Source organism: Doryrhamphus excisus, chromosome 13 (genome assembly GCF_030265055.1).
Source record: "Doryrhamphus excisus isolate RoL2022-K1 chromosome 13, RoL_Dexc_1.0, whole genome shotgun sequence".
Taxonomy (NCBI): Eukaryota; Metazoa; Chordata; class Actinopteri; order Syngnathiformes; family Syngnathidae; genus Doryrhamphus; species Doryrhamphus excisus.
In genome coordinates, this window is record NC_080478.1 from 13516121 (window position 1) to 13537695 (window position 21575).

Here is a 21575-nt window from a genome sequence, read left to right on the forward strand (position 1 = left end):
CTGTACATATAATCAAATTTCTCAAAGTGAGAATTTATAGTTCACTTTAGCACTCTGTTTCGTGTTGACTTTAAAATACGTCTTATAAATTACCATAACTTGATGCTATGTATGTTGTTATTGTCTACATAACTTGGTAATAATTTAAGCAACCGAGAGCCAAAAGAGCCGCCTCTGTTTAGTCAAGTCAAGTCAAGTTTATTTATATAGCCTACTCCAAAGTCCAAGTCTCCAAGTCTACTCCCAACCAAACTGGAACTAATTAGATCACATTTAATTGTAAAATAACACAATACAGTATGATTCAGGTACGTAAAGACTATAAAGAAAAAAATACATTTGCACGCGAACGTATTAAATTTTTTCCAAGAGGAAGTGACGTAATTATTTTGGCCATAATCCCCGCCCCTCCAGCCAAAGGCGGTACCATGAACATTTTTGAACGGAGCGCGGCTAGTTGTTAGCATGTGTGTGGGATAGCTAGTTGCTAGTGTAGCACACTGTGTTTGTTTTTTTTTCTCCAGCAACTTCAAAAATCCATGGCGTCGTCTCGAAATTCAAGCACTTGGTTTGAATCCCCGGCTAAGGTATTTGCCAAGATGAAATCCAAAGTGCAAAGAGAAGCGATGTGCGCCAAAGAGGGAGGCTTCAGTGGTAAAGACCAGAGGTTTGGCGTTCGAGAGGAGAAACACGGAGAAGATGTTTGTTTACCACTGAGGATAACCGAGGGCGTTTGGGAAGCAAATGACCTCCAGCGGAATGACAGGTTTGATCAAGTGAAAGCTCTGACTCTTTCACCCATAAAGAGTCCAACGAAAGGCTATTCAGCAAAGGAAATCCCTCGTATGACAAATGCAGAAAATGGATTCCGATCCACAAACAGACATCGTATGGAGTCCAGTGCAGTGTTCCATTCTACTAGAGACCCTGTTTACAATGACATCACTAGAACTCCAGAAAAGAATGTTGACAAAAGTTTTGAAAGGGTTCAAGGATTCGCTCCCCTTGATGCTTCTTTACCTCCAGACACATATTTTACCCCCACGAGGAACAAAGTGAAGAAAAGAAAACTGGTGGAGCAAGACATGGACATAATCAGCAGAGTCACGGATGTTGACGGAGAGAATAACAGCAATATTGAAGACCTACAGCGTGAAAAAGGGTGTCCACTCACGACAAACCGAGACCAAAAATATCCACGAATAACAAGTAAAGTGCATATGAACATCAGTAAATTACTTCCTTATTTACTAATTTTTAATGTTTAAATGTTGTTTCTGCTTGGAACAGGGTGCTCTGAAACCCTCATGTCGCCTGCCAAGATATTTGCTTACATGAAGGAGAGAGAGAACAGAAGAGAGCTGGACCAAGACATTGAAGTCTGCAAGGAACTCCTACATGATGGAGGTACACAGGAACGCAAAAGTACATACATACGTACCTTACAGGTATAACTGACTTTTTCCGAAATGTGGCACAAAGAGCCCACCCTTCATAATAAGGATGTGGTCTCCCCTACTCTCCAAAATTTCTGTAGCATATTCTTAGGAGCTATCTGCAATATTTACTTTCACTGATGGAGCAAAACACCATTAATTTTGCAATTAAGAATTTTTTTCTCAAGCTACCATAGCTCCCAGGTGCCTCCTTCATACTTTGAAAACCCTGAATTTATATTAAAAAGGGCTCCTGGCAAATAGGTAATTAATTATTAAAATTAAAAAAAAGTAACTTGTCTTTTTTACCTCTTATTTTGTACAGCACTTCCTGTGGTGGCTATTGTCTCACCAATAGAACATTACTGACACCTAGAGCTCTAATACAACATAGTATCATCACAACGTTTTTGAATGCATCAGTGTATTTGTATTTCAGTTCATTTAGTCATATTTATGCTTGAAACTGTTTAATTTGGGCAAAATAATTACCTTAAGTATGTATATTTCTAGGTGATATTAAACTACAAAGCAGATTGTCTTCTATTTAATATATGCTGGTATTTGGAAAACTATGACAGTGGAAAAAGCGTGACGTGGCAAGGTATTACTTTTGTATTTTGTATTTCTCACAGACCAGAATTGTCATTCCCCTGCTTCCAATGTGGACAAGATGGATGAAGACGATGCTTGTGTAGCTGATTTGAACAGCGAGAGTCCAGTCACCCAGCCCCGACCGAAGTTTGTCAACTGCCAATTGGACACTGTTCAGCCTGAGAACACCACTTCCTCTGTTGAGATGTCGGAACCTGTTTTGTTTGAAGATCCCATTGTCCTCAATACACCCCGCATCACCATTCCAAAGAAACACAAGGCGATGTTCAAGAACAAGCAATGGCCAAACCCTGAAACCATGCCCAGTGTAAGTAGGTGATTTGTGTCACTCCACTTCACAATTTTCAGTTGTGGGTGGGTAATAATTTCATAATTTTGACTTTTTAATCTCGTAATTTTGACTTTATTATCTCATATTTTCTACTTTTTATCTCATAATTATGACTTATCATTGGGATAACTTGCGAAAACGGGCTTCCACACAAGTGCATATTCACATCAGTAAATTACTTCCTTATTTACTAATTTTTTAATATTCATATTGTTGCTATTGTGTGCATATTAATTTAATACTAAATTTGAAGGGCAAGGTATAACAGTCCTAGCTGTCTTCGGGTGAGAGGCAGGGTACACCCTGTACTGGTTGCTAGCCAATCACAGGGCACAGAGTAAAAGTTTATTCTCCAAATTTGAGATTTTCTTTGTAATATATGTTCTGATTTTGTTATACAATAATATTTCATCACATTAGGACTATTTTCATATGAATAATACATTTTGTGGCAACATTATTCTTGGATTCTATGGCTTTATTTCTGTGATTTCAAATGTTACTATATACGTACATTGTTTGTGTAACTAAGAATAATTCTCAATGTTTTGAGACAGATATTGACCATAGTTGTGTTTTCCCCTTGGCAGGATAGCATCATTAATCTTAATAAATGGTTCCTGAGGAGGAATCGCAAAGGCCTGTTTGTCGATGGAATCCGTGTGTAAGTTTTACTGACAAAAAGCATAGTCTCAGTTGCCACATGTCTTCTCTGATTGCATCTTTGTTGGCAGTGGGGACAACATACCCTGGAACAGTAACATTGTGGTGGAGAGAGTTTCCAGCACTGTAGTGAAGACTGTCTCTGGCAGGGTTTATATCTTGATGGGCAAGCTCAACATGGATGTTGACTCTGGTAAGACCAATAGAGTGGATCCTTTTCTGATCACATGATTCATTGAGTACATCTACAATTACTAAAATAGCCAGGTGGTTGTAGTTTAAAGTAGTGTGGTGGTTACCTCGTTTAGTTGCATGGAGGCAAAATTTTGACACAGATTATAGTCATTGTACTATTACTATACTGTGCTTGTGTATTTAATGATTTGGAAACCCAGCAAATATTATCCTTTTTGTGAACTCAATTTCTATGTTTTATGTTCCAGAATTCCCAATGTGGCTTTTGCGGAAGTTTGTGAATGGATTTCCTGCAAACTGGAAGGAGCTTTTTGAGAAGTTTTTGTCCGACTCAAAAGAGTAAGCATTTTTAGTAATGGTAATGGTTTAATGGTTCCACATGTCCAAAAGGAACAGGAAGAAACAAAGCTTATTAAATCCTATCCTATCCCTCCATTGCACAATTTAATTGTATTCTTTGAATTCTTTAAAATGATGACTAATCAAGAGCCACATTGAAATTCTTTCAGCAGGGGTAAAAAGCATAACGGTGAAGGAAGAAGAGGAATTACTAGGACAATGTCTGAGACAACTTCCGCCACGCCTACAATGAAGCTGCCTAAGAAAAATCCTGTTAGGACCTGTAAGTAAAAGATTATCAACACCATTCAAGGACAACACCAAGACCATTTAACAGTCTTTTCATTTATATACAGGCTCCTCTTCTGCAGCAGATTCGTGTCTGCCTTCCTCCTCTACTTCCACAAAAGTATCTCGCAGTGGTCGTCTGATCAAGCCGCCTTTGGAGTACTGGAAAGGAGGCAGGGTCATTCTGGATGCGGACATGAATGTTACTATCTTTGAATGTTACGATACCTCCATCTGCAATTATGTAAGCATCCACCATTTATTCTCTTTATTCTAGAATAATCATTCTAATTTAAAATTCTAGCAGAAGTCGTGTGTGAAAGCTGAGCGATACTGTTGCTTATATCTATTAACTAGGGATGCACCGATCAATCGGCCGCAAATTAGTATTGTAAAAAACACACGATGGCCGATAAAAGCCAATCAGCCTGCAGCGGCAAACCCTACGTTTGTGCTGAGTTATGGAAGGTTGCCAACACCTGTATTGAGCCAATGCACCAATGGACGCACAACCTCAATAGTTTCAGTTTGACACAGACTACACCAATTGATGCCAGCAAACCTATTGTTGTTCGACTTCTCTTGCATCTTTGTTTACACACTTTGCCGAGATGTCACTGGCAGCGGCGAGCAAGAATTGTCTGCCTAGCTTTTGGTCTTCAGACTCCAAATGTGACTTTTTACCACAGTGACGTTTTGTTTTTAAAACAAACAAGCAATGCAGTTAGTTTGGAGCTTGTTTTTGTCCCACGGGAAGGTGTGCATCACATAACTTTTTCCAGTGTCACTGAATAATTGTGCTCTTTTTATCATTACTTAATTATGTCTTGTCCTTAAAACACAATTTGTGTGTCATTTAACACGAACAATACCACATAGGTTATGATGGTGCTATGACAGGTCGTCTAGCTCGCTCTGTGATTTTGAGTAGCTCACAAAGGGTCAAAGAATATTTGCTTCAACTCTAAGTAGTTTTGTATTATAAATGTTGTAACCACAGAATAAGATAAAGATAGTATTTTATTTAAGATATTTATTTGTAATTGTCTTAACTAAAAAAATACATTACTGGAGAATTTACATCTCATTTATTCATATTACTTGCATCAAATACAGTAAATTCAGGTCTGTGTCAAATAGTACAAAAACTGTTTCACAGCCTCGGATTGAGGATGGTGGCAATAATGAATGGTGTTAATTTGCAATGCAGCAGCAGTATTTATATTGACATAACAGGTCACAATCTATATATTTTTTTTAATTCCAGAGGCAAGTCTCCCCAGTGGTGTCTCGTGAGGCATCTCAGAAATCTGCCCAGGCTTTGCAATGCACCGATAAAAGGGGTAAGGATATTTTAGATTTGTATTATTTTTCTATTAATTTTAGCCTGTGTGTTGTCAGACACTGTACAATGTGGCTTTTTATCGGCTAAGTAGCTACTATACACTCGTTATAGGTCGTGCTGGCGGACAAATACTCCCCATGCAGCGCATAGGAATGCTATGTGTGCCTGCAAAGCGATACAGTCGTCCCCCATTTGTCGCGATTAATTGGTTCCAGATCCAACTGCAATAAGTAACAGCGGCCATTACTTAATAAATTAATTTTCGAACAAATGCGATACAGTGAGGGAGTAATGTTCAAACTGTGATGTAGTGAGCTAGTATGAATGTACCAAGGAAGAATTAAATTGCTTGTTAGTTAGGCTATCAAAAATAATGGTGGTAACTAATTTATGGAATTGCATCATATGCATAATATGAGGCAAGCCACACCTTTCTGTTGCAGAGATGGAGGCACAGTAGCATCCTCGCAGAATCACACACAGTCACACATTTATAACTTAATTCTGACATCAGCTTATCAACAGCAGTGCAATTTCAAAGACATTTCATCAAGTCGGTACTTTGCATGCATTATGTACAGCATGCTGACCAACACTCTCTGGTTCCAGGACGTAAACAACGTAAGTCCAGCAGTGATGGCGAGCCCCCAGCGAGACTGAGGAAAGTCAAGGCACCACTCAGCAAACATAAACAAGTTAAGCAAATTCAACCCGAGGAGAATCCCCCTGTTTCAAACAGAGGTGCTGTGCAGAGGCAAAGCCGTCGCACCACCAGCACTGATCAACAATCGAGTCATGAAAAAAAGCTCCCACCTCAAAGTGAAACCCTAAACCAGCGTGTGCTTCGAATCTCACTGAGGAAATGCACAACCACTCACCCTCAGTATTTTGATAATGACAAATTATCAGTGTACAAGTCGTTGGATGAAGAAGAGGTGTTGACTACAAAGAGAACAAGACAGAGCAACAGGAAGCAGAGGCAGAGAAGCAGGAAGCACTCCACATCCAGGTCATGCCCAGAGGTGAGTGAGAAGACACTTCAAAATCCAGGGCGGGCCCCAAAAACTGTCAATGCGGCACCGTCTCAACCTAAGCAAACCAAAAGTGTCAAAGCAGCAGCACCCGCAAAGCTTCCAGCTGATTTCACACAGCCTAAAAAGAAATCTAACAAAGGACGCACAGTGCAGCCTCAAGTCGAAGACGAACACACATGGACGCAGGATGAGCTTGCAAAACTAGAACAGTAAGTCTCACATGATGTTCTTTTGAACAGGAATATTCATAACTCATTGTGTTTATCCTTGGCAGGGCTGTGTCCAGGTATCCTAAGCACGTGTCAAGCTACTGGGAAAAGGTGGCCATGATGGTTGGCACGCGCTCTGCAAATGAGTGCTACAACAAGCACATGGTCTGCAGAGACAGTCCTCCTAAGAGCACCTATAAAACCAAGAATAATGAGGTGCCAAAAAAACAAGGTAATGAAAAGGAGGATGTGCTGACACAACTTGTACTGTATTTAGTGTCTTGAACAAGGCTATTTTAAAAACATAATTTTTTTCCTGAATGATTTTATTGTCATACTGCAGCACAATGGATTTAAAACAATCAATCATGTCACTGAAGTGTAGACACTCAGCTTCATTTTAGAGATTTCCCACGATAAGGTATTGATTGTTTAGGATTTTTTGTTTTATGGGGCTGCACAGTGGATGAGTGGTTAGCACACAGGCTCTATAGCAAGGATGCCTGAGTTCAATTCCACCCATATTCTCCCCGTGCATGCGTGGCTTCCTCCCATATTCCAAAAACATGCTAGGTTAATTGGTGACTCCAAATTGTCCATAGGTATGAATGTGAGTGTGAATGGTTGTTTGTCTATATGTGCCCTGTGATTGGCTGGCGGCCAGTCCAGGGTGTACCCCGCCTCTCGCCCGAAGACAACGGGGATAGGTTCCAACAACCCCCGCAAATTAATAATTTGTTTTGTGTAGATATGCTGCATTTTTGGTGCCTCAGCTGTATTTGGACAGTATACATAGTCATAAATATGACCATAACCTTTACTAATTATCTCATGATGGCGATGGATTTGTCTTCAGAGGATTTTCATCCAAGTATATATGGTTGTGTTGTGTTTGGACACACTCTGCTATAAATCAGAAGGGGTGTCCAAACTGATACTGTGTGGCAGCAACACAACATTAGTCCTCACTGCCTTTTCTATTGTTAAAGACCTGCTTACAATCAAAACGAAAGTGATCCCGCACCCCAACATTTTTTGGACATTTTCCATTTCAGACTGTCCTGTAATATCTGCAAAGTTTAGCACCTTCAAGAGAAAGCAACAGGTTCGTCAGTTCCTGGAGACCATGCCCAGAGAGGACATGGATGATGCTTTTAGCGCATCAAGCATGCAGAATAAACGCTTTGAGGTTTGAGGTCTCTTCTTCTGTTTTTTATTGTTGCAATGAGCACAATCTGACGTGTTCCCCATTTCCAACACTGAGTAGATGCCATCCATAAATTCAAGCCACGATGAGGACTTTACCCTGGGAAATGTGGCACCTCTGACACCTATTTCATCAGGTTTCCCTGAAGTAAAGACTCCTCAGTGTCTCGCCATCACTCCTGGAATGATGGTCTCTCCAAAAAGGTGTCTCAACACAGTTAATGCAAAATGTTTTCATTGGCTTGCATTTTCACTGAATGCAATTGTCTTGAATGTCTTGAGCTTAACTCAATTCTTTTCTATTTCAAGCAACAACAACAATAAGTACGTCTTCCAGCTCCAGAAGAGGATGAAAACAAATCAGTTAAATGTCCATAAACACGTTCCAGCAAAGGTACAATTTACAAGCAGCTAACTTTCTAACCAAGGAGTTTAAGCAGTTACAATGTATGTATTTTTCCTTCTAGAGGTTCTCACCCACACCATCAGTCAAACGGACAATGAAAAGATGTGAAAACCCAGGTAGGTTTTATTTCTCAGTTGTCACTGCTTTAAAATTTTTATTACAGCTGTCTGATGGAATTTTATAGCATAATTTTGATTATATGATGTATATTTAAGCTTAGTCATGCAGTATGGATGGACTATATGTTTAATTTGCTAAAATTTATTGAGAACCCGGTTGACCTGGTCACAAGAATTATTCGGGCAGCACTACCACAGGAGCGGCTTCTTTTAGATCGCATTCATCAGCTAGTATTCACTGATGAAATTCTCTATAAGCAAATAATGTTTATTTGCTTTCTGTACTCATGAAATAATTTTAAAAAATGACAAATGTACCTTTTCATACCTTAACCCTAAAGTGACTGGTGTTGCTTTTTCTCTCCACTTTGTCTAGAAAACCATTCCTTCGTTGTTTGGGAGATGTTTCCAGAGAAAGCAAGCTTGCTGTCCGAAAGTGGAGAAGAAGACTTTTACTTTTCAGATGATAACTGAGCCGACATGTGTAAAAACACAGCCTGCATCTAATGCTACTCTGGAACACTAGAGATGTTTTTAAAAATAGAAATAAAATCACATTAGCAATTATACGTGGTTATGAAATAATTGTACAAATACATGTTGTAATTCACAATCTGCATTTGAGACATGAACACGTGTACGTTCCAATGATATAAAAACAGATGAGCACACCCATGTTGCCTACAAAGACTGCTGTTAAAACACCTCCAAATCCCTTCAACAAGTTTTTATGGTTGTATGTCCATGCTTTAGTCACGGTTACATTCATGATAACATACATCACTTACAGTATTTTGCCATATTTGGGTACTTTTAGCATTGCCTTCCTTGTCGCATTGGTTTCACAACAAACACATAGATCTAGTGTTAACTTTTCCAAACTCTAAAATGGTGGCGGTTCCAATATGTTGTAGCGTTACCTTAAACATTAAAAAAGTTGAGTGTAGCATAGAATTGCCAGGGGAATTTTTTCCCATTTTGTAAACAAACCAAAAAAAATTAAATTTGTAAATAACTACATCAAGCAATTTTGGAAATACCGGACATTAAGTTAGTTAACAGTTAATATTCAGTTATATCATGTTTTTGTGAGCAGCTACTTTTCCCATTTTGTTTGGCAGTCCGCGAACGCACCATTGTGAGTGCGTTAACTTACTCCCACACTGCACAGATAGACTGCTATGCCTTTTTTCTTTCACCTCATTTTTGGTCCAAATGCCGATACTATGCGGGAACACATAAAGATTATGTTTGAGGACGTTATTGAGTGGTAGTCATGCTAGCACATTACCTGTTAAATAAAAAAAACAGCAAAATAGTGAGTCTGTATTAAGTTTTACCCTGTCTTAATTTTACTCAATAAATTAAATGGCTACAATGCAATACAGCTCGTAACGTCGATTTTCAGAATTCTGGTGTTCCTGAATGCATCTGACCGTGAGTCTGATTGGTGCATAATGCGGAAGTGTGGTTGTTAACTTGCTGGTGTGTAAAGCCGGAGTATAGTGTTTTGGAACTGAGCACTGCTGTTGGCCTTAAGGTTTTCAATAAAAATGTTTAAAAGCGTCTGACTTTATACATTTGTCGAGACGCTACAGTAGCATTTCATTGTAAAGGTGCACCTAATGTTTTTGTCCAAGTCGCGTGCCGCTGATCACGTGGTAAAGGTCATGTGACTGCAGTGCAGGTCTGTAGTAGCTTGTCCTCTAGCCCCCATACAGTACTATTTTGTCACCGCGGAGGACACAATGGACAGACTGTAAGTGTTTTTCAACTGTCTTTATTTAGGCACTCTAACGACGTTCAGGTAATGGTTGTGTCGCCTTTTTAAAAAGGGAATCTTATTTTAAGTCTACAGTTCGACATGACCTACATACTGTAGTTAGCCGCCTGTTATCCTAGCTAGCAACTGTTTTACTTGAACGCAATAATGCTCAGCAACATGTCTGTACAATGTATATATACAATGTATGCGTTTATATTATTACAATACTGTCTCTTTTATTTTCCTTAGGTTGATCGTGGCCATCCTTTTGTTAGTCAGCCCTTTGGTGTGGAGTGTGTACCTAGAATATAATCAAGATGTCCTGTAAGTACTCTTAAAATCTTGTCCACGCTCAAGATCCAACTTTTAATTCAGTACAGCACATGTAAATTTTAACAAAGGTTTATCATAAAAGACCGCAGAGGTCCTGAACATCATAACTAACGCATGTTTTAAATCTAAATAATAAATACTTTATCATAGCATTATATTCTTTATTGGTTTTCACACTCAAAACTGAATTCATATCCATAAAACTTCACATTATAAATGCTTTAGGACAAAGCATTCTAGATTGCCTGCAAAAAAAAAAACGAGACATGCTGCTTGGCCCCTCCAAACCATCCTGCTAGAATGACATTCTCCGATTTTGGATCATTATTTTCAATAAAATGACTGTAGTAAATATTAGATTGCATTGAGCTTCAGAACCGTCTGTCTTCATATGTCTTCTTAAACACATTTGTCATCGTAAAATGTGTAAGCACTCACTAATGAATGAATATTTAAAACTACTGAATGATAATTTCATGTAATACTTATAATTTAAATGAATCGATAGAATTGAGTCATGGTGTATAAGTTTCACAGCAACTATGGTACATATAAAAGTTGTGGGCATTTTTAACAGTGGTACATTGACGTACATATTACCTGTATTACGTGCTTATTTATAAATTATTACCGACTTGGCGGAATGACTTATTTTCTGTGAGGAAAAACGGCCTATCTGGGAAGAAGAAAAAATAAAAATGCATTGAATAATTTTTTATGTGGGTCCATGAATGCTAAGTCACAGTTAGGTGGGGATCCACTGTAAATAGTTTTAAATTACTTTTTTGTACTGTAATTTAAAACTGCATACTCAGTCTAATGTGACATATATAAACAAGACAACAAACAGTATTAGCCATTAAGATTGAATTGTAATTTGGATTATTTGGAAAATCTAACAAGCTGGAGGATAGGTTGAAAATCACTTTAATGCACAGGTGTATTAATAGAGATAATTATTTTTATTACATTGTTATAAAGACAAGTTTTTTATCTGCTTCCTTTAGGATACCCGACGATTGGACCTGGGTTGGTCGGCTCAAGCCCTCAGAGGCAGTGGAACTGACCTTTGCCCTCAAGCAGCAGAATGTTGACTTGCTGGAGGAGACATTTAAACTGGTGTCCGACCCTGACTCTCCTCAGTATGGTAGGTCTCAATGTGAGACTACTCACCCTTCAGAAATTATTCTTCTCATACTCAACATGATAACATGAAAATGGTGCTGATATAGCTAGTAACAATATTTACTTAATGTATCACTTCCTCATTTCAAAGTTCGAAAACATTCACTTTGCTCTCTTGCAATCCCCATGAAAAATATTCCCATGTCATTCACAGGTAAATACCTCCAGCTAGAGGAGGTTGCCTCCCTTGTGCGCCCATCTGAGGTCTCCCAAAAGCTGGTGCAGCATTGGCTGCAGAGTCACGGCATCACAGACTGTTTGACTGTCCACACTCAGGACTTCTTACAGTGCACCATGACTGCACAGTAAGCAGCATTTTGCATCTCTTGCTCAACAACAGCTGTGCTTTTCACCCAGGACACAAAAAAACAACATTTTGCTGATGTGTGAAAAACACTCGGTGCACTTTTTATTTCTGTTAACTCTCACTTACATTGAGTGGGAACTTTTTGAAGGAAACAAATGAAATACTAGCATAGGTGGCACTATTTTCATCCTTTATTATCAACAGTCTAGCAGAGGCCCTTAAGAATGAGTTAGCAGCAGCCTCAACGCTCTGGTAGCTGTGAGCATCTACTGTATGCTTTAACTACAAACATGTTCCATTTATTAATATTGAATCCTACTTCACAGAATTATGGAACTGGTTAGCTGAGATAAACCAGCAACGGCTGGACTTAACTTTTTGTTGCTGAAGAAACAGAAGAACTGAAGAAATACAGTAGGAGCTAGGAGTAGGTTGTAAGAAAAGAGGAATATGAAACAAAGAAAAATCTAAACCGAAGGTTACGTTTGAGGAAATGGGGAAGAAGAATGTGCAGCAGTTACGTAAGGCGACCAGCAAACAAAGCAAAGCAGGATCAGACTTGTGTTGCCAAAGTCAAGATAGGCTGTTTTGTTTGTTAGAATTTTTTTTTACCTGGGATGTTGGTTAGCTTCTTTTTGCACTTTACAGCAGTTAATAGTATTACTAAAAGAACCGCTTGTGGCACATCCACGATTATACTGTTTTTATCTGTTTTTCTAAATGTATATTCACCCGGCAACGTGCACATTTCATCCAGCATTTCACCCGAATCTTCCAAATGGTAATGGTTTTATTTCATTTGAACATGCATCAGATTACAATCGGATGCATCACATAATCAGTTCACAGTTCCACATGTCCAAAAGGAGTAGGAAGAAGCAAAGCTTATTAAATCCTACCCCTTCATCTGGTACTTTTACAATCAGTAACTGTTACATTTGTTCACTTCCCGCTTTCCATAATACAGTTTAAGTTTTGTTTTTTTTTTAATAATGCACCTCGTACCGAAGTACGAGGTGATATGACCATAGAATGACATAATGGCCTGTGTGTGAAGCTGAGACATCCTGTTGTAATTTTCACTTTCCCGTGTTGTGTAAGGTTGTGTTGTGTTGTGCATCAAGGGTTGCAGAGAAACTACTGCCAGGCAGCAGGTTCCAGCGTTACATCAGAGACGGTCACTCCATTGTAAGGTCCTCAGCGCCATACTCCGTTCACGATGATGTTGGCCAACACCTTGACTTTGGTGAGAAAAATGCCCACCTCTCATGAATTGCTTATGTTAATTGATCTGCTCTTGTATTTGAACAGTGGGAGGGCTTCACCGCTTTCCTCCTAAAGGAAAGAAGTCCAGCGAGGCCTCAACCAGCTGGACACAAATGCATTCTGACACTGAGTTTCACCTGGGAGTGACCCCTGCTGTTTTAAGAGCCCGTTACAATATGAGCGCAACTGATGTGGGAGCAGCAAAGAACAACAGCCAGGCTGTAGCTCAGGTGTGTAAGTGTCAGCCATAAGACAATATCTTCTCAAGGGACAACACTATTGGACTGGAATACACTTTTCCACAACTATATACGTACATGTGAGGCATGATTTATAACCTAGCATTAACTTTTACAAACTCACATAGGATGCAGCAGAATATCCTATAGCACAGTGGCCTGAGACATTGAGTGGCACAGTGTCACTACACCAGAATATAGCATAGATATATATAGCTCCTACAGTAACGGTGTCGCTGTAGCTTGGTTAACTCATTAACTACCAAAGATGTATTTATATGTTGTTGTTGTTTTTTTATCCCAACCGCTTGCACCCAAAGACATATTTTTTGTCTTTTGTGTGATGATGCAACTGCAAAAAGCCCCAAAAATGACAATAAGGTGTTGGAAATGCATTTTAAGAACTCTTCCATTGAAATACACTGTGAAACAACCAGGAAGTGAAAAGGCATCTCGCCATGTTGTGTGAAGGAGGTTGTGCATTGAAGGGAAATTTTATGCACACATAAAATGATGCAAATATCCATCTATCCTTTTTCTATGCCGCTTGACAAATAGAATTTACTATGAGGATTGAATGCCTTTGTACTGTACTGTATGTGTTTGAAATCCACTTCACTGCAATATCTGTTTTGTAGTTCTTGGAGCAGTACTTCAGCCCTGCAGACCTGGCAGAGTTCATGAGTATTTATGGAGGCAGTTTCCAGCACCTGTCCAAAGTGGACCGTGTCGTGGGCAGACAGGGTGCAGGAAAGGCCGGCTTAGAGGCCAGTCTGGATGTAGAGTACATCATGAGCACAGGTGCCAACATCCCCACATGGGTCTTCACTAATCCTGGTATGTTTGATGGCGGCGTTAACAGGAAAGAGCTAAACATTGCAATATGACTGCAGCATACTGACGCTTCCTCATTGTCCTTTAGGTCGTCATGAGTCCCAGGAGCCATTTCTCCAGTGGATTGTTCTGCTCAGCAACATGTCTGACCTACCTTGGGTCCACACCATCAGCTATGGCGACGATGAGGACAGTCTGTCCACTGCGTACATGCAGCGCATCAACACTGAGTTCATGAAAGCTGGCATCAGGGGAATCTCCTTACTTTTTGCTTCTGGTTAGTAGTGACCAGAATATGATGCTGCTATGCATGTTTACTTATGGAAGTGACAAACATTTAAGTCTAGAAGGAGGGTCACTTTGTTGGTAGATGTTCAATTTGGTGTTACATTGTGTTGCATTCAGGTGACAGTGGTGCTGGCTGCTGGCACATGGCTAAAGAGCAAAACTCCTTCAGACCCAGTTTCCCTGCCTCAAGGTAATGCTTATACTTAAAATGCATACTATAAAAATGCATCAATTCAGCATGCTGTCCTTGCTGTTTCCAGCCCCTACGTGACCACAGTCGGAGGAACCTCGTTCAAGAATCCATTCAAGCTAACGTATGAAGTCACTGATTACATCAGCGGAGGAGGCTTCAGTAATGTCTTCAAGATGCCTGATTACCAGGTAACAAACAGGATACAGGATTTGTTGTTAGCTAAGGTCATGCATCCAGATAAACAGTGCATTTCTTCCAACAGGCTAGTGCTGTGGCAGGATACCTGAAGTCTGTGGAGGAAACACTTCCTCCCAAATCATACTTTAACGTCAGCGGAAGGGCATATCCAGATATGGCCGCCCTGTCTGATAATTACTGGGTGGTCATCAATAGAATACCCATGCCCTGGGTGTCCGGGACCTCGGTAAAATACTTACAGTCCTAATCGCAACAGCATCAAATGCGGGCCTTCTTTCCAATGACTTATTTGTTGTTGTTGCTGCAGGCGTCAACTCCAGTGGTTGGTGGCATGTTTGCACTCATCAATGACAAGCGTCTGATGAAGGGCCTTCCTGTCCTGGGCTTCCTCAACCCTCGCCTCTACAAGCTGAAGGGGCAAGCTCTGTTTGACGTCAGTCCATATTCTACTACTACTACGCATTCTAAAGGTTTTGTTTGGCACTGATAGGCCCTGTTCACATGGAAATGTTTCTGGGATTTATTCTTTGCTGGTTGGACAAAAAATGTGCGTCCACAGTGACCGCTTAGTAAATAGTTGCATCCAGATGGAAACGTGTCACCTGTGGTGATGAACAAAAACGCAGACAGAACGACATGACACCAAAACTTAAGCAATGTCTCATATCAACATTCTATGCAGAATCTAGACAAGTTGAGCTGAGCGAGTGATAAATATAAAGTATTTTGTTTAACATCTCTATCTCATCTTTCCAGGTGACTGAAGGTTGTCACCTGAGCTGCTTGGACGAGCAAGTTCAAGGTCAAGGTTTCTGTGCTGCACCGTCATGGGACCCCGTCACAGGCTGGGGAACACCAAACTACCCCTCACTACTGGCTGCCCTCCTGGTTGACTAAAAAAGGCCAAGTAGTTAAGACAGCCTCTACCCTTGAGAGCAGGTACTGAACACTCTGATTTTCATTTTTGTTGGATCATTGCCTTACTCAGGTCTGCAGCGATGTTTGTATTTGTTTTCACACGATTGATTCAAGGCTAAGTGTGAGAAGAGCGGGTATTTTTAAAGCAGTTCTATTTTAAAGCTCCATTGCACTTTATCTGTTTTCTCTTGCAACTGCCCTACATTTAACAGCCAGATGTGCATTTCTTTTTAAAATTTATTTTTAAAAACCAATCATTCACAACCCATAAGCAAATCCACATAACTACACTGGATGCAATAATCACTTTTGGTACACCACATGATCATGTTTTTACTCACAATTGTGAAGTAAAATTCAGGACTATATCGCATTAACTTGATTCTTAGTTGTCTATGTCTGATTGGCAGCCATACACCAATTAAATGCACTGCAAATTTTTAAATGACTCAGCAGTGGTACTTGTTTTAAATCTTAAAAAGCACCATCTCCAAAAATGTGGTAATACAGAATTTAATTTTATCATGTCATGATTGCTCTACGGTAGAAAATGCCAAATGCTCTGCAGCGCTGATGAAAATGCAAATGTGGAAATGACAAAACAGAACTGCTGTGCAGTAATGTCGACTGTTGTACCTAATAAAAATATTCATTTGTGATCGGGTTCATTTTCTCACTCTGCAGAGTGTCATTAGATCCTGTACAAGACATTTGGTTGCGGGATGAATAATGTTTAGACCCAGGGGAAAAACATTTTGGGCTCAAGAAAAACAATGTTTCAAGGGGAAAAAAAATTTAATCATTGATCACTATTGAAAATCACATGGCTATTATCTACATGACTGATATTGTGTTGTACAAAATGAAAATAATCCAATCCCTCGTCCAAACACAAAGGAGAGTAAAACTGAAGATTTGCCACAGCGTTAATGTCAATCAGTGTACAATATGCACACTTGGGGAGAAGTACAAAATTGAAAAAGGTTCATTGCAAATGTCTGACTTTGAATGTAAAACATTTTTATCTGACTGTATTCAGGTATAAATAAGATTGTAGGTGTAGATAACCATGAGGTGACGAGTAGAAAGTGTTAATTCAGGTAGCGCCAGAGTCGGGTTGAGTTGGGAGGCCTCAAGTGTAGCAAGGGTCAGTGTTCCCATCTGCAGACGCATTATCAAAAAGTCTCTTTAAAGGTTTGTGTTGAAAAATGATACAAAGGGTTATTGGTTATCTCACAAGCAGGCAGTCAGGCCACACTGGACATCAACTGTCCCTGTCTAGGAGATGCAGCATGTGTCCTCCAGTGTATGTCATTATTGTGGGCCTCCTTCAAGGTCTGCTTGAATCACTGGTTGTTCTTTGCTTTGGCGTGTGTGAGGATGTGCGACTTCAGGTTGGTGGACTGAGCAAATTTCTTGTTGCAGCCGTCAAAAGGGCACACGTACGGGCGGTCCCCCGTGTGAATACGCACGTGTGTGCGCAAGTTAAAGTCCAGGGAGAACCTCTTGCCGCAGCCCTCAAACGTGCACTGGAGACAAAAAAAAGCCCTTAAATTAGAATAGATAGCAACAAGACATTTGTGTCTTAAAATGTTTGAAGCAAGAAGACACCCACCTGGAAAGGTTTCTCTCCTGTGTGTACCAGTTGATGCCTTTTCAGTTTGGAACTCTCCACAAAGGCTTTGCCACACTCTGCGCAGACGTGCACGCGAGGCCCATGAGTGTGCAAGTGTTTCCGCATCGCTGAGTTGTCCCTGAACATTTTCGTGCAGCCCTGAGGATGGGGACAGTATTTATCAATCAAAATGTTAATTTCCTCTGACTACTTTTTTAATACATATTTGACAACTACAAAAGTGCTCAACTGCAAATGATCGAAATGTTCCCCAGTGGGAGTGTTCATGCACCGCATGCCTAAAGTAGATAGGCAAATACTTTATTCATCCCCATGGGGAAATTCGCAAATATACATATATATATTTATTTTTCATCAAACAGAATACCTCATTTCTATGACGACGTGCCACTTCAGTCTGTATGTGCTCCTGCCTTTACAATTCTCAGCTCCCCTTATGGTGTGCCGTGGGATGCTTGTAACCTCTGTGCCATGTCTTTATGTGAGCATGCGGCAAGTTATGACTGGATTACTTAAGAGTCTATTGATTTATTTTATGAAAATTTGACAGTGTATTTTGTAACTGACGATAAGCAATCGGATTACTGTGCAAATGCCGGTATCAAGTCCAAACCCCCAAATACGTAACCTGTGGACACACTATTACAGTATAATAATTTTTTTTTTTAAATCCTCGGTCTCTTTGTTGCTGTTTACATGTGAATCTACTCACTGTAGTTTTCTCTGATACAGCTCTTGTATTGGATCCTACTATACTGTTCAGATGTACCAAATTATATTCCAGTCAAGTGCATCTTACCACTACATCAAAAAGTCACTCACTTTGTGTGGACATGCTATAGTCCGGGGTGCATCATCTTCTTTCACTTTCTTTGGCTTCATTCTGTTCGATAAAATATACATGTTTCAATGCCAAATGCATGCAATCCTGAGGTGAGAGAAACATCAACACTTACCTTGCAAATTCTGCCAGCTGTTTGGGGTCTGACAGATCAATGCCTGGGATGCCCCCTGGCGGCAGTTTCTTGCCGGTCATGTACTCTGAATAGTCTGGAGGAGAGTTTTCACCCGTGATTTGCTCTTCGTGGTCAATGTCTTTCTTGTCATCTGAATCAAATTGTTGACATTTAAATAAAAGCAAGGGAACCAGAAAAAAACAAGTGCATTTTTTTGCATTAGCTTCGTCTATCAATTCTGTCAAAATGTCATGTGTGTTCTGTTAGTGCAACACCTGCAGAAATATACACGAAAGGTGTTGTATTCATTGAAATTGCATACGCTTTAGTTCTTATTCTTGAATAGCACAATTTATTTTATTTACCGTTCGCAAAACTGTCGTGTTTACAACGATAACAACCTTTGGAATAACGATCAAAGGGTTCTTTATAGAAATCGCCTTTTAAAAGAACCATCGACTCCAAAGTGCATTGACTGACGAAGTTCTATAGGCTAAAAGCGAAGCTAACGCAAGAGAAGACGCGATAAAGGTTAATTTTAACAACAAAACATTCGTAAAGAAAACGTTTCAACGGTTATGTCATATCAAACAATTATCTTTAATGAAAAAGTACAATAAAAAACCGAGGGTCCTTGAAGGTAGCACCCCCGCCTTTGCGACTCATCTGAAGTGAACTGCGCCACAGCGGCCTAGCGGAGCCAGCTGCACTCGCCCCCACTGTCGCCGCCATCTTCCTCGGCCAAATAAACGCCATTTTTTCGGGCCGCCATACTTTCTAGACCGGGGAAATATGGCGGCGCCCATCGGCACATAAAACATGGCTTCCCATAAAAACAAAAACATTCCAAATGAAGTTTTGGTAGCTCTAAGTCAGGAATTCGCTGCAACTTTGTCGAAGGACAAGGCCTCAGTTGGGCCCTCGTCCCACGACACACACAGTGAGAACAAAGCGAGGGGGCAGCTTTCAGTAATTCACTCAAAACTTACCCGATGCCCACATAGTGACCGAGAACTCCCCTTCCAAAGTCTTTATCTGGACTTGTTTCTGTTCCCATTTTCTGCCGATTTCTCCCCCACTTAGGTAGCTCTTTTTGCCCGCTTTCTTTCCACTTCCACCTCTCTTCATACGGCCTGTTGACGAGCTTTTCCCCGCAACTGTTACGAGAGTCTGTTCGATATAGTCCTCCTCCACGGCGGGCACCGGGATAAGAATTTGGTCTTCAAAACCGTCATCGGTGTGCAGCTCCGAGTCGTCCTCGCCCACGACCTCCTCTCTTGTCTGCACCAGAATCACCTCTTGGTGCGGGTGAATAGAGTTTGGATCGTCCGTGTCAAGTGGCTGTAAGGCGATCATAGGCTGGTGCTCTCCGTCTTCTCCAACAACAGTTGTTTCGATTGTCTCTACTTCAATTTCGTGCAGTTCCACTATTTCGGCGGGCATTTCCGAGCCGTCCGTCTCTATGTACAGGGTATCCCCCGATGCCATGATTTATGCCGTATTTCCACCTTCGAATATTATGTAGCCACACTCCGGCTTCTACGTCTACTCTTTTTCCTCCTCCCTCTCCGACAACATCTCTCAACGCGCCTACTCTCGTAAGCCACTCTGTTCCACTTATCAAGTCTCGCGTGATTTGGATCAAGGCGCTTTCACGCGTCCAAGCAACTTCAACATTAAAGTATTTCTTATGTCAACAGGATATCTCGTGAATACATTTTTTTATATAAACATGTTTAAATATGTCGTCAATGTTGTTATTGTTAGTAAATCATATACTTAAAAACAGTTTGAACTGTATTGTAGATTATAATGGTAAAAAATAATATTAATATAATTTACCAGCAGTAGTAAAAAATAATAGACCAAACCAAAAATGTATTTTTTTTACAATTATGAGTTAAACTGCATAAAAATTGGCATAAATTGCCATTCAGACAAAATCAGATACTGGTCACTCACGAGTGGCTGATATTCACGCAGTTATCTTAGCATACACACAGTTATGTTAGGCTGTACATTCTATGTTAGCTAATGTTAGTAACTAGTAGTTAGTTAGCTAAATCGCTATCATTAGCTGAGAACAAACCTAACTAGTCTGTGTGTTACATTGGCCGGAGTTCACATCCTCAAAGCAGGAAGAGGGCAGGATATAACTCTTGCAGTATGTTCAAAAAGTACAGCAGCTTTAATCTTATATAAATACAGAAGCTGTACAAGTTATAATTTTTGGATGATAGCACATAATTTAGTCCATTGTTCGCTGTCAAATATTGTTCCCAAATCGAGAATTCCTAATGTATCCACCACCACATCAAGATGCTGATTATTGCACATGAGTGCCTTATGTTGGTTACAATAAAAGGCCTCTCTTGAATATGCAGTTCAACCGTATTGTGGTATGGGGGCTGACACCAGTCAGGATTTGGTGTGACCACCATTTGCCTCAAATACCATACACACCATACAGGGCGTACAACACATGCTTGGTATCTCTGCATTCAAAATGCCATTTCTAAAATGAGCCTGTGTTTGTTGTTCATAACACACGCCACCATGCACCGCACGAGCATTTTTAGATACCTTGATGCCCATTGTTGTGCCATTCATCACCTCTTGTTGCCGCATAGTAATTCATGGCCCCATGTTGCAGGGATCTGTACACAATTCCTGGAAGCTGAAAACATCCCAGCACTTGTATGGCCAGCATATTCACCGGACATGTGACCCTTTAAGCATGTTTGGGACACTCTGGATTAGTATATACGGAATTTGAGGCAAATGGTGGTCATACCAGACACTGACCGGTTTTGACACATCACCCAATGCAGTTAAACTGCACATTTGGTAGTGGACTTTTATGGTAGCCGACCTGAGGCCCACTTGTGCAATAATCATGCTGTCAAATCATACCGTAACACATTGTTCATACATCCTGATTATTTTCTTTTCAAACATGTGTAATTATTCCAATGTTAACCTGTGTGCATGTTCGGAATAAATTCATGGAAGAGAGCTGCACTTTTCTGTGCATTCTAGTGTGAGAAAATGAGTTAATATGAGCTAGCTGAGAATGGACTACACTGTATTTATAAATAAATACAAAACAATTTATAAAACATATTTAATGTTTTTTTTCAAAACTTTTTTTTACATTCAGTCGCTCTCGGTTGCAATAAATCTGCCATAAAAGTACTGCACTGTTCATATCTTTGTAAGGGAGTAATCTTACAACATTAGCAGGGCATCAAATATACAGTACATGCATACA

At 40.1% G+C, this 21575-nt stretch overlaps 3 protein-coding genes across 4 annotated transcripts; 2 read left to right on the forward strand and 1 right to left on the reverse strand.

The window, feature by feature from the left end:
* Nucleotides 1-413: 413 nt before the first annotated feature.
* Nucleotides 414-9674, forward strand: mis18bp1 (MIS18 binding protein 1). 2 transcript variants are annotated; one of them, XM_058090964.1, is made up of 16 exons: nt 414-1209; nt 1291-1407; nt 2072-2358; nt 2973-3046; nt 3117-3238; nt 3489-3579; nt 3750-3862; nt 3936-4111; nt 5135-5210; nt 5822-6455; nt 6521-6687; nt 7511-7644; nt 7723-7865; nt 7971-8055; nt 8129-8183; nt 8563-9674. In XM_058090964.1, exons 1-16 carry the CDS (start codon nt 540-542, stop codon nt 8658-8660), a joined length of 3042 nt encoding a protein of 1013 aa, XP_057946947.1. In that variant the 5' UTR covers nt 414-539; the 3' UTR covers nt 8661-9674. The 2 variants fall into 2 exon arrangements, with proteins under 2 accessions (XP_057946947.1, XP_057946948.1); XM_058090965.1 differs by having other exon boundaries at nt 3753-3862.
* A 101-nt stretch (nt 9675-9775) lies between these two features.
* tpp1 (tripeptidyl peptidase I) lies at nt 9776-18454 on the forward strand. The gene is made up of 13 exons (XM_058090966.1): nt 9776-9945; nt 10201-10275; nt 11292-11431; nt 11624-11774; nt 12901-13022; nt 13088-13272; nt 13920-14118; nt 14204-14392; nt 14521-14593; nt 14664-14784; nt 14859-15020; nt 15102-15227; nt 15551-18454. Exons 1-13 carry the CDS (start codon nt 9935-9937, stop codon nt 15689-15691), a joined length of 1695 nt encoding a protein of 564 aa, XP_057946949.1. The 5' UTR covers nt 9776-9934; the 3' UTR covers nt 15692-18454.
* yy1a (YY1 transcription factor a) lies at nt 16489-19916 on the reverse strand. Its single transcript, XM_058090967.1, has 5 exons — nt 19294-19916; nt 18305-18455; nt 18171-18231; nt 17328-17486; nt 16489-17241 (listed from the first exon to the last, which is right to left on the reverse strand). The coding sequence occupies exons 1-5, from the start codon at nt 19790-19792 to the stop codon at nt 17059-17061; spliced, it is 1053 nt and encodes a 350-aa protein (XP_057946950.1). The 5' UTR covers nt 19793-19916; the 3' UTR covers nt 16489-17058.
* Nucleotides 19917-21575: the final 1659 nt, after the last annotated feature.

What these genes read in the sequence shown, in the direction of transcription:
- mis18bp1 (XM_058090964.1), top strand. Translation starts at nt 540, where the DNA reads ATGGCGTCGTCTCGAAATTCAAGCACTTGGTTTGAATCCCCGGCTAAG. An exon ending in TTTTTGTCCGACTCAAAAGA is followed by an intron (nt 3,580 to 3,749) that starts GTAAGCATTTTT and finishes AAATTCTTTCAG; the next exon opens with CAGGGGTAAAAAGCATAACG. An exon ending in GAAAAGATGTGAAAACCCAG is followed by an intron (nt 8,184 to 8,562) that starts GTAGGTTTTATT and finishes CACTTTGTCTAG; the next exon opens with AAAACCATTCCTTCGTTGTT.
- yy1a (XM_058090967.1), bottom strand. Translation starts at nt 19,792, where the DNA reads ATGGCATCGGGGGATACCCTGTACATAGAGACGGACGGCTCGGAAATG. An exon ending in CAGCTGGCAGAATTTGCAAG is followed by an intron (nt 18,232 to 18,304) that starts GTAAGTGTTGAT and finishes TTTATCGAACAG; the next exon opens with AATGAAGCCAAAGAAAGTGA. An exon ending in CTATAGCATGTCCACACAAA is followed by an intron (nt 17,487 to 18,170) that starts GTGAGTGACTTT and finishes CCCCATCCTCAG; the next exon opens with GGCTGCACGAAAATGTTCAG.
- tpp1 (XM_058090966.1), top strand. An exon ending in ATGGGTCTTCACTAATCCTG is followed by an intron (nt 14,119 to 14,203) that starts GTATGTTTGATG and finishes ATTGTCCTTTAG; the next exon opens with GTCGTCATGAGTCCCAGGAG. An exon ending in CCCAGTTTCCCTGCCTCAAG is followed by an intron (nt 14,594 to 14,663) that starts GTAATGCTTATA and finishes TGCTGTTTCCAG; the next exon opens with CCCCTACGTGACCACAGTCG.